General features: G+C 46.4%; 1 protein-coding gene across 1 annotated transcript in view; it reads left to right on the forward strand.

Moving 5' to 3' along the window:
* Nucleotides 1–12,861, forward strand: part of MYO3A (myosin IIIA) — a 232,799-nt gene that overhangs the window by 158,762 nt on the left and 61,176 nt on the right. Inside the window, exon 20 of the mRNA XM_090047375.1 lies at nt 11,652–11,805. Within this exon, the coding sequence (XP_089903501.1) occupies nt 11,652–11,805 (154 nt within the window). The remainder of the gene's footprint in view (nt 1–11,651; nt 11,806–12,861) is intronic.

A 12,861-nucleotide genomic window follows, 5' to 3' on the forward strand; every position in this document is an offset into this window, starting at 1 on the left:
TCTCCAATTTGTCCACATATTTTCTGTACTGGAGGACCTAAAACTGAACACAGTACTCCAGATGTGGCCTCAACAGTGCTAATCATTTCTGTTGACCTGCTTGCAACACACGTACCAATGTAGCCCAGTATGCTGTTAGCCTTCTTGGCAACAAGGGCATACTGTTGGTTCATATTCAGCTTATTTTCCTCTGTAACCCCCAGGTCCTTTTCTGCAGAGCTGCTGCTCAGCCAGTTGCCCCCCTGTATCAGTGCATGGGATTGTTCCATTCTGAGTGCAGAATTTTGCACTTGTCCTGGTAGCAAATTTTGCCCCAGCACTGCAAATTAGCAGTGCCATACACTGATGAATGTGCAACTCATACAATTTGTGGTGTTGCAAAGAGGTTTGCAGTGCCACAAACCACACGTGCTTGCATGTCTGGATCCAGGCATAAAGTTCAATAAGAATTGCAAAGTCGTGCACTTAAGACAGAACAATCCAGTGCACCAGTTCAGGATGAGGACTGACTGGCTAGGTAACAGCTCTGCAGAAAAAGACTGGGGGTTACTGTGGACAATAAACTGAATCTGATCCAACCGTTTGCTCTTGTTGTGAAGAAGGCTAATAGCATACTGGACTGCATTAATAGAATGTTGCCAGCAGAATGAAGGAAGTGATTCTTCCCCTCTATTCAGCACTGGTGACACCACAGCTGGAGTAATACACCCCAGTGTGAACCCCCACTACAGAAAGGATGTAGACAAATTGGAGAAAGTCCAGTGGAAGGCAATGAAAATGGTTAGGGGGCTGGGACACATGGGACACATGATTAATGAGAAGAGGCTGAGGGAACTGGGCTCATTTAGTCTGGGGAAGTGAAGACTGAGAGGGGATTTAATAGCAGACTTCAACTATCTGAAGGGTTGTTCCAATGAGGATGGAGCTAGACCAAGTGTAGGCAATTATTTGGGCCAATGGGCCACATCAGGAGTTTTGCTGAGCTGTCACAGGCCAGGACAACACCCACCCCCATTCCTGGCAACAACTTATCAAAACTCCCTATGTGGGATGGAGCCATGGGTGGGTGGGGAGCAGTGTTTGGAGAAAGATGGACAGGTGAGACCGGGATCATGGGGTAAACAGTGATACCATGGGACCAGGAAAGAGCTGCAATCCATTGCCCACACACCCCTGTGACAGGTGCTGGTTCCACAGGCATGGACATGCAAGTGAGCTTCTCCCCAACCCTGCACTGTCACCGCCCCAAGATGCCAGCCCCAGCCCTGGACACAGCTTCCTGCCTGACCACAGTCTCATTCTATCTGCCTGGCCATGCACCCTGCCTGCATGGCTCCCAGCCTGTCTTCATAGAGACCCTGGGATCACAGGGCTTTGACAGCATGGGGTTGGGGCAGAGCCATGATCCGCTCCCTGCACACCTCTGCCCGTGGAGCCCATGCCTGTCACATGGGCAGATAGCGGATCACGGGTCTGTCCTGACCCCAGTCCCAGTCATGGGCCCAGCCCTGGCCCCAGCCCCATGCTGTCACTGCCCCCAAGATTCCAGGTGTAACAGCTGAGAATCGTCTGTGTGATAAAGGTGCTTGCTGATTGCTCTATGAGGATTAGACCAGGTGTTTCTTGTCATTCGTCCATGTATTGGAGCTGCATGTTGCCGCTAAGAGTTTAATTAAAGTCAGAGATTAGTGAGACCTTGTATGTAGTGAGGCCTAGTAAATTTAACAAGGCCTTGCAGAAATAGTAGTAGGCCTTGTGGTGTAGTCAAAATTAACCTTATCAGAAGAATGCAAAGGCTTGTACTGCTATTGGTCAGTCCTAAGAAGAGTTGTAGTGGGAGAATCTGAATGGCTGTAAGTTATCAGCATAGCTCAGAAGTTATAAATTGGCTAGCACATCTGGAAATCATTAGAAGGAAGATGCAGCTCTGTGAGAGAAGCTACTAATTTAGAAATTAGCTGCCAACCTGGATTTGGTGGGCCCGTGGATCTCGAGGAGCCTGAGGACTGAATACTAGGGTGCTTCTTGGTACCCCTCGGACAGCACATAACAAGGATGCCTGACTTCGCTGAGCTTTGTAAAAGAAGAACTTGTCATACATCAGACATCAGAGGGGACTGCCGATAAGTTGCCAACACGAATTGTTATTGTCTCTCATGGTTGTTTTTTTATTACACATAGTTGTGGGGGGTTTTGGTAAATCAATAAACCTTTCTTGCCTTTTACTCCTGACCACACTCACAATCCTGAACCCTCCACTAGAGGCTGGGACACCAGGGTCTCCCTGCTTCCCACCCATCTGCAGCCACTGTGCCACCTCAACCCTGCTGCATGCCCAGGGGGCAGAGCGGGAGGCAGAACCAGCCACACACACCATGGCCTGGGCTGCCCTTCAGGCCTGGGCTGGGTGGGACCAAGGAATCTTCCACAAGCCGAACAAAATCCCTGTGGGCTGAATCCAGCCTGCAGGCCGTGTTTTTCCTACCCCTGAGCTAGACCCCTCCGTATTCTGTCATCTGTCTCAGTGTATTTATTTATTTATTTAGCAAATGCAAAAAATCTGCCTCAGTGGTGGCAGATGACAGAACAAGGAGCAATAGTCTCAAGTTGCAGCAAGGGAAGTTTAGGTTAGATTTTAGGAAAAGATTTCTCACTAAGAGGGTATTAAAGCACTCAAACAGGTTACCTACTCAGAGAGTTTGTGGAGTCTCCATTCTTGGATATTTTTAAGACCCAGATAGACAACGCCTTGACTGGGATGATCTAGTTGGGGATGGCCCTGCCTTAAACAGAGGTTTGGACTAGATGACCTCCTGAGGTCCCTTCCAACCCTTATTTTCTATGATTCTATGATTTGAGGGGGTTGTTATTTGGACAAAAAAAATCTTTCCTGAAATGAAAATGTATTATTAGTAGTAGTAGTAGTAACAAGAAGCCCAGCAGGCTCTTGCTACTTAAGAGGAAACTAAAGCAGACTGAGCTGGATCAGGGAGGGCTGGCAGCTTGGAAGCAAGCTAGCTGCTAATGAACTTGCTGCCAGCAAGCAGACAGACTGCAAGATCCAGCTAGAGGTCCACTCCAGGAAGGTAACCCACACAGGGAGTGGACACAGAGCAGTAAACTGTGCTAAGGCAGACATGAGCAAAGTGCTTCAGGCTGCTGAGCTAAGCCCTCATAGGGCAGAGCAGGAGGGTCATCAGGCCCAGGAGGGGAACACCTGTGAGTGTCTGCAGAGTCATTTGACTGGGTGGGCATGGCTTAGAAGGCACATAAAGCCAGGGCCTGAGAGCAGGCCATCAGTCTGGCCCTGCAGCTAAAAGAGTAGGAACTCCTGAGCAAGAAGGCTGAAGGGGATTGCCTGGTGGACTCAAGCTGCCCTGAGATCTGCAAGCGAGATGTTTACAACTTGCAGGGAAGTGGGACCCAGTAGTGGGCTGGAGCTTGGTGATCCATCCAGGGAGCTTATGTTATGTTGAAACCCAGTGTAAGGAGAGCTTTTGTTACATCCAGAGGGCTTTCTTATTGTGTTGGGGTTGATACTGGTGGTTTGGATTTGGGACCAGTAAGGGTGGTTGGAGATCCTATTAATGCCATAAAAGCATATGAGGCTTGAGCTTGCCAGGGGCAGGGCCCAAGCAATGGTATAACACAAGAGGGTGAGAATTGGGGCCAGGGACTCAGTGGTAGAGAGAAGCCCTGGAGGGGCAGAGGCAGGGCTAGAGATCCCACAGCCCTGGGAGGTGCAGAAGCAGGGCTATAGAGCCCATGATCCAGAGAGGGGCAATGACAAGGGCCAGGAGACCACATCTTGAGAAGGGCAGAGATAGAAGCCTGAGGGGGCAGGATGGGAGCTGGAGCCGAGAAGCAATGCAATGTTACGTTCCAAGTTAGATGGATTCAGGGATGGTTTCTTTTCCTCCTTTAGCTGATCACCAAGGAATATTGATGAGTGATCAAAAGAATGGAATCCAACAACAAAGATTGCTCACTATTCTTTCAGAAATCTCTTATTTTTTCTTTTTAATCAATCACTGCACGTGGCATTTAGAATTCTTCCAGTTCTAATAGGGTCACTTTGGTTTTAATTATTTTTCAAGCTTTCTAATAACTTAGCTATATATACCAAACAGCAGGTTAACAGGTAGAAAAAAATATAGCTGCACACTGAGCCAGTTCTGGTTATTGTAATGGGAGTTCATAAAGAGTAGCATGCAATTACTTTCCCACTATGTACACACATTTCTCCTAACTAAAACTACAGACCAAAATGGAATTTATAGGTCAAACAAGGGATTACAAATGGAATGAAAAGAAATTAAGCAGGATTAATGAGCACCCATGGCTTGAATTTCAAATCTGTTACCTTATCTCCATAACTGGAGATGCACAAAGGGCTTCTGTCTCCTCCTGAATTAATGTTCTGCAAAAGTTATTCCTTGCATGTCACAACAGCATTCAGCCTGTGCTATGCAGGGGCAGATCCAGGATCTGGCAAATCAGGGTGTGGGACCAATCACCAGTGCTTCAGGGGTGGCTGCATTCCTCTCTTAGCCTTCTCCCCTGTATCCCACCACTGCCGATAGATGGCACCATGGGAAACTCTGGGGAATTTTTAAGTCCTCAAAGTGGGTAAGACTCCCATCCTTCCCCTCTGTGCTCAAAAGCAGATCTCTTCACCTCATCTTTCCCCACTCCCCTGAAACTGCTGCTTTCTCTGCAGTCCTGGGGAAAGCTTCAAAACTGCTCCTGCCTGATCCAACTGGGCTGCATGTGAGCTGGGCTCAGTGACAGCTGCAGCAGCAGTGGTGAGCAGAGGATGGGTTCCCCACCCTTCCCAATCCCTGTAGGAGCAGGTGAAGGGAGTGGGAACACACCCTCCCTGTCCACCACTGCTGCTGTTCCCAATCCAAGCCCCTGCACAGTCCAGCTGGAGCAGGCAAGAGTGGCTTTGAAGCTTCCCCTGCCCCTGGGAACAGTAGAGAAAGCAGCAGGAAGAGGAAGGGGAGGGGAAGTGAGAGATTCTTACCCTCTTTGGAGACTTAAAAAAAAATCCCCAAAACTTCTCCTGGTGCTGTCCAGTCCAAAAGGGAGTGTGGCCTCACCACAACACCCCCTCTGGATCTGCCCATAGTGCTATGCAATGCTGTGGTATTTGTTCCTCAGCTTGCTGTCTTTGGGTGTTGATCATTCCAGGATGAACACCATCCAATGTTCAGTATTTCACAGGGTAATTGGTGGAGGAATGTTCTACTTGTGAGTATAGATATCTCTGTGTTTGTGGTGCAGGAGGCACTTAGGCTTATAATCGCTGTTCAGACTATTTCTATACATGGCTAGCAACCCTATGCAGCCATCCGTAACAATTGGGAGAGTGATTTTATTTATTTATGTATTTGTTTACCTTGGGTTAAAAAACAAATAATGAATTTGCCACAATATGTTGGAGTAAGATCATTATTAGGGGTCTGGGATAGGTAGAGAACAGGAGTCAGGCAAAACCTTATGAGAATCCCATTGCAGAATTTGGTTGCCTAGGAGTTGACCACACAAATTGTATTGGGAAATTATCCCAAGCACTACAGATTCCAGGGGACTGGCCCATCATCCCAGTGGTGCCATAATCTAGCCCAAGTATTTGTCATCTGATTGCATGGTTCCAGAAGTACCAGGCTGCCAATATCAGGCTTTCCCACAGCTTTTCTGTGATGTAGCTTCTCTGGTGAATGGATGATGAATGTGCCTGGAGAATTCATGCTCCAAACAGATGTTGCACTAGTCCCAGGGGAAACCATTTTTTTCCAGGACAAAGTGCAGTCATTCACATGTCTATGTCCATTGTTCCAGGACAAATCCTTAAAAGGTTTAGAGGATAAGAAGTGCTAACAGTTTGTCTCAAGCCACTGTGAAACACATCTGAACAGTTGTCTGTGGGCTGCATCATTAAATCAATGGCAGAAAAGCATCAGTGCATTCAGCTGCATACCAAACCCTGATTGGAAAAGCGATGTGTATACATGCCTAGCTTAGAACATTTCTGTTCCAGGACAACCAGAGGTGTACAACTTGTCCTGGGACAAATGCAAACATATGTTCCTAGCTTCAGAGTCACTCATTATTAGGAGTCTACTCAACTCAAGGAGACAGCCAGCTCATTTTGTGGGCAGATTGCTGGGCCAGCTGCCATTTTCAAAGGCTTATTGTGGCAAGGGACCCATCATGCCTCTGACAGGCCCTTGTGCCCCCACCCCCCACCACTGGGGGTAGCAGTCATCTTGCCTGTTAGCTTTCATACCAGCAATCTCCCTCTGCCTTTTCTCTGAACAGGCTGTGTTGAGGGGAGGACTGCTAGCTCCCACTGAGGAGCCAGCATTTTATTTTTAGTAAGTTTCTCACCCCTTCCCTTCCCCCCTGGATTTCACAGAGATTGCCTGATTTCCTGATTTCCATGAAATACGTGCAATCACAATTTGGGTAGGTCCGTACTCATCATGGAGCAGCAAGTCTGTTGGAGGAGGCAGTTGTTTGCTGCAGGTCATTTGTTTGCTGCTGAGTAAATATAAGATTAAAAATAAAAGCTCTCTTGTTTAACATTTCAGTTGGTCTAATAAAAGATATTGGATTTACCCAAAGAACCTTGTCTGCCTGTGTCCTTATCCTGCTTGTTTAACACAAACTTTTCTTGTGTTGATGTGAAGTAAGACACAGCCTCTACAGACCAGGGCCTGAAACCTTTAAGGCTAGGGACATACATTCAAAAAGCCTGAGCCTGAATTGAGTCAATCTTTGCAAGTTAGTCTAACCTGGCTAGGCTAAACCAGTTTGTAACTGTATAGACATCCCAGAAATGCAGGCACATGCCTGCAGTGGCTCAGACTAGAAGCTGGAGGAGTACTACAGCAGCCCTCCCACCCTTTCCATAGCACTGAGCTAAGGAGTGCATGGCCAGGCCCTGGCAAGACACTCTGATTAGGAAGGGGTTACCCCTCCCCCTTCTGAGCTGGCTAGCAGGGAATTGATAACACAGTGTTTATCACCCCTATTAGAAAACAAAGCCTCTCTCCATTAGTTCAAGCTCTTCTTAAACAGCTTTTCCAAAGAAGGAATGGAGGGACATTAGGAGGAGGGCCACTCGTATGATCAGGGGACAACAGGGCAGGCCCTATGAGGAGAGGCTGCAGGACCTGAACCTGTTCAGCCTCCAGAAGAGAAGGCTGAGGGGAGATCTTGTGGCCTGTTATAAACTAGTCAGGGGGGATCAGCAGGCATAGGGGGAGTCACTGTTGCCCCGAGCACCGCCAGGAGTGACCAGGAATAACGGTCACAAGCTGGCAGAGGGTAGGTTTAGGTTAGATATGAGGAGGCGCTACTTCACGGTCAGGGCGGCTAGGGTCTGGAACCAGCTTCCAAGAGAAGTGGTGCTGGCTCCTACCCTGGGGGGTTTTAAGAGGAGGCTAGATGTACACCTTGCTGGGGTCGTCTGACCCCAGTATTCTTTCCTGCCATGGCAGGGGGTCGGACTAGATGATCTGCTCAGGTCCCTTCCGACCCTAGAAACTATGAAACTATTACCAGCTACCTGTTGATTAGCTCCAAAAAGCCCTAAGAGACACTGTCCTGTCTGCCTGTGTCCTGTCTCCTGCAGCATGAGCAGTAGCCACCATGTGGTATGCTAGCTAATGCTGAGAGGTGTCTGTGTAAGGCAGAGGGACGGGGGAAATCCCTGCTTCATCATGGAGTGGTGAGAGGGTTGGGGGAAGCAGGAGGGAACCAGGCAGACACTGCTGTACAGGCATACCTCGGAGATATTGCGGGTTCGGTTCCAGACCACTGTAATAAAGCGAGTCACATGAATTTTTTGGTTTCCCAATGCATATAAAAGTTATGTTTACACTATACTGTAGTCTATTAAGTCTGCAATAGCATTATGTCTAAAAAAACAATGTACATACCTTAATTAAGAAATACTTTATTGCTAAAAAATGCGAAGTGAGCAAATGCTGTTGGAAAAATGGCACCGATAGACTTGTTAGACGCAGGGTTGCCACAAACCTTCAATTTGTAAAAAACGCAATATCTGCGAAGAACAATAAAACGAGGTATGCCTGTACTTGCAGTCTCTGCCAGAGCTGCAGCCAGGGAGCAGAGGGACGGGGCCAGCCCAGCTCTCTGGAGCAGAGAGCCCCACCCAGCCCAGAGAGCATGCCAGGATCCTGGAGGACTCTGATTTAACTGAAACCAGGAAGGGGTCTGGGACAGAAGTTTCATAAACTGGTTTGACCCAAATAAGTTAAGTCTGATACTACATTCAACCAGGTTTATCTCAAAGTGGTTTCAGCCGTTTTCAAACTGGTTTATGTGCAGTGAACATCTGTTCTGTTACAGGTTTTAACCAGTTTTTGATCATTTAAACTGGCTGATGTGTAATATCTGTCCCTAACCTAAGAAGGCATTTCTTGGTGAGAATGGGAGACCTGAGGTGCCAGCTTCCCCATGGACCCTGGTCCTGACTGGTGACAGTGCAGGTCTTCACCTCACCTGACCCTGCAGAAAGGATTTGATAAGGTCCAACAAAACTTGATAAGGTCCATTACAGTGCAGTGACCTGACCTTTTCTCTGAGAAGGATCTCCATTGACTTTAGGTAAAACCAGGAAGATTTCCATTTCTTCCCAAGCTGTGTTCATTCTTCTACGGTTTGCATTGTGTTAACAAAGATAAAAATTGTGCTGCTGACCATTTCAAGCAGCTGACCTTCTTAGTGTGACCCATTATATAAAGTTAATACAGGTGAAAAATGCATTAGTCAGGAGTACTCCAGCTTTCTCTGTTTTTTGAATAAGGAGCCCACAGTGTTTATTTTTAACTTTTACAGTTGCATCTTTTGCTTTTCTAAGCTGACAAAAGGCTGCTACTGAATACATTCTTTGGAGTTAACCTTCAAACCAAAGAGGCATCAGCAAAAGGTCATTACAGTTCTTACAAGCACAATCTAAATTTGCTAGCTGCATGTAATAATTCTGCTGTTTACACGAGGTAATTTGACCTGGTTTTGATCACAGCACGCAGCCTGAAATACTGCCTGAGATGCTCCAACCCTATTACATGTACTCCAGTGTAATGCAGTCATTCCTTGTGACATCCTATCTATGTGAATCCTGTCTTGTGGATTATGTTTTATCATCTCAGTGAGCAGCTGCTATTTTTGGGAACTCTGATGCTCTAAAACATCATAAGGGATTATAGCCTCCTGCAGCTGACTCCGGGTCTTGTTTATGGTGATGTTAAAAAATAATTCAAATGAAATCTATTTCATTATGGCTTTATAATACTTGTCACACAAAGCAAAAGAAAAAACTTATATATCACAATAATATGGGTAATATGGAGTCAGGAGTGGACTGGCCAAGTTCGCCGATGACACCAAACTTTGGGGCAAAGCATCCACGCCAGAAGATAGGCAGGTGATCCAGGCTGACCTGGACAAGCTCAGCAAATGGGCAGATGAGAACCTGATGGTGTTTAACACTGAAAAATGCAAGGTTCTCCACCTTGGGAGGAAAAACCTGCAGCTTCCTTATAGGCTCGGCAGTGCTACGTTGGATAGCACTACAGAAGAAAGAGACTTGGGGGTCATCATTGACCACAAGATGAACATGAGCCTGCAATGCGATGCTGCGGCTAGTAAAGCGACCAAAACGCTGGCTTGCATCCATAGATGCTTCTCGAGCAAATCCTGGGACGTCATTCTCCCCTTGTACTCGGCCTTGGTGAGGCCGCAACTGGAGTACTGCGTCCAGTTTTGGGCTCCACAATTCAAAAAGGATGTGGAGAAGCTTGAGAGAGTCCAGAGGAGAGCCACGCGCATGATGAGAGGTCAGGAAAACAGATCTTACGATGACAGGCTGAAAGCCATGGGACTCTTTAGCCTGGAAAAGCGTAGGCTCAGGGGTGATCTGTTGGCCACCTATAAGTTTATCAAGGGTGACCACCAGGATCTGAGGGAACGTTTGTTCACCAGAGCGCCCCAAGGGATGACGAGGTCGAACGGTCACAAACTCCTGCAAGACCGTTTCAGGCTGGACATAAGGAAGAATTTCTTTACTGTCCGAGCCCCCAAGGTCTGGAACAGTCTGCCAGCGGAGGTGATTCAAGCACCTACATTGAACACCTTCAAGAGTAAATTGGATGCTTATCTTGCTGGGATCCTATGACCCCAGCTGACTTCCTGCCCTTTGGGCAGGGGGCTGGACTCGATGATTTCCCAAGGTCTCTTCCAGCCCTAATGTCTATGAAATCTATATAGGGGAATATTAATGTGGAGTATCTTGCTATCAAGCCAGTGGTTTAAAGCCAGTTCAGTAGTGACTGGAAGTTTCCTGGTACTTATCAATGCAAAGTGATTTTTGTGGTTCATTCCATAGCCTAGATGCTAACATCACAAGGCCTGTTGGCACTAATTGACATTCTGTTTGGATGTTGTTAATAAAGAAGTTGAAGACTGAACAGTCACAGAGGACTGAACTACTCTGATGGTCCTTCAGGTCAGAACTGTGAATTAGGAGGGTAGCACAGGGAAGCTTGGGCTGCTGTTACCAAGCTGTGTAGCTATTGAGGAGTTCCTTTAACTAATAAAAATAACTGTTCAGATTCTAGTGCTCTTAACCTGGCTCCTTTCAAAACAACTGCATTTTAGAAAACAGGATAATTAATGGTTTTGTATAGGACTGTTTGTTCAAGGATAAATCAGCATCAAAGACACATTTTATTCCTTTTCTGACTATCAAAATCTACACCAGCAGATTCTTAATTCATTTGCATGTAGTTTCTTGCCAGTTTTAACAATATCAGCTGGAGCATAATCATAACAGCTAGACTTGCTGGTACAGCCACAGTTTTGAGCAAGAGGTGCTGCGTAAATAGCCCCCTCCAGGATTATCCCTGGGAAAAACTAACTCAGAAACATGCCGTTAGTTACAATTATTCTCCTATTTCTTCTTCTCCTCCAACAAGGTTAGTAATTTTCTGTTGGTCTCTACCAGTGATAAATTATTACTCTCCTGTCCTGCACTGACTCTGCTTCTCGAGTACTGGGGAAATTCAAGACTCCACTTGTTCACTGCTCAAAAGTAAATAGGCAAAAGTGAATGGACTTAATATTATGTACCTGCACCCAAGATATGAGTTTCCTGCAAAAGGATTCAAGAGACTCAGACTCCTTACTCTCTTGCTTAGAGAGAAGACTAGAAATCACTATGCAATGAGATATATCTAGCCAAAAGAAAGGTGGTACCATGAATTCCGCAATGGCTTTCAGGCAGGTTTAAAAATCCTATTTTTCTGGGCCTGCTTTCAGATTGGCAACACTGGTTTTGTTCATTTTATTCCTGTTTCTATCTGACTGAGAGGTGAAATAGATTTTGAGATGTGTGCATTTCTTGTTGTTAGACTATATATAGTGAATAAATGCTTTTTAAAATGTACCATGTATTGCCCTTTTCCTCATTCCTCCAGGTTTTTCAGACTAAAGTGAGTTATGCCCCAAAAGAGCTCTTCCTGGGTCTAGAATTCCTTACTTATTATTCTCACCTGATAGTTTGTAAATCACCTTCCAAAACTATGTGAGCAAAACATGCCTTTTATCACTCATTGCAGAATGAATATCTATATGAAGGTGTTGATGCAAGAGTTATAGAATATGAGGACAACAGGCCTCTCTTAGATATGTTCCTGCAGAAACCAATGGGCTTATTGTCCCTGCTGGATGAGGAAAGTCGATTTCCACAAGCAACAGATCGGACACTTGTAGGTATGTGTATGTTGTCTTTCAAAGAGATCTACAATGCTTCTGTCAATATTCTGTGCAAATTGTATTTTAATGCTAGCTGCCTGTGTTTTCATTGTATAATATTCCAGTTTCCAACTATATTACAAGGTAAGGGTGCTGTATGCAGGCTGTCCAGGAACTCTGGCTGGGAGCAGGAAGGCTGCAAATCCCCCTACTCCCAGGCAGCTCCAGTATGCCACTCCACCTGCTCTACCAGTTTGAGTTCACCAGCCGTGCCTGAGCGCTGCAAGCCAGTTGGAGTGGGAGAGGAAGGAGGGCACTGCCTTGCCTCCACTGCTGGGACTGGCTGTGCTCCTAGCAGAAGCAGAATGAGCTGGTCAGAGCAGGAGGGACACCACCTCCCCACCACCACTGGAACAACTGGTATGAGTTGGGGGGTATTGCCTCCCCTCTGCCACTCTGATCAGTTCTGCTCCTTGGAAGCAGAGCCAGTCCCAGCAGATCCTCCTGCCTCCCCACACTATGACTGGTTTGCTCTGCTCCTGCCAGAAGCACAGCCAGTCCCAGTGGTGGCAGGAGCCATCATGCCACCAGGCCTTCTGGGGCTTTGGTACTCACTCTACCCAATGGTAGCAGTGCACCTGTCCTTCCCCTAGCTCTTAGTCCTGCCCCTGCTCACCAAGCCTGTAGCGGCAAGCCACAGCTGTGCAGGTAAATGGCAGTCAAAGCAGGTTTTTTCCCTTAACATGTGACTGCTTCACTAAGCCCAACAACACTAAGCCAATTAACATTTTTACAGCTTTCAGTGTATGGCCTGGAGTCAGCTCTTATCAGGAGGTTCTAACTGTGTAAAGAAGTGGGTATGAATGTTGCACCAAAACACAGAACCTGTTGAAGTATCAGTTAAAACAAAACAAATGCTGCTCTAGGGACTGTCCACGTAAATACTGGAACTGAAACCTGAATTAAGAATACGTATTTCAGTTCAGCTCTTTATTTGGAAGCACTTATTTTAGAGTAAGAAAATCTACCACAGACTCAAAGTATAAGCTACTTCAATTATAATTGATTTAATTA

The sequence above is a fragment of the Crocodylus siamensis genome, chromosome 5, assembly GCF_052110815.1.
Source record: "Crocodylus siamensis isolate JL-2025a chromosome 5, ASM5211081v1, whole genome shotgun sequence".
NCBI lineage: Eukaryota > Metazoa > Chordata > Crocodylia > Crocodylidae > Crocodylus > Crocodylus siamensis.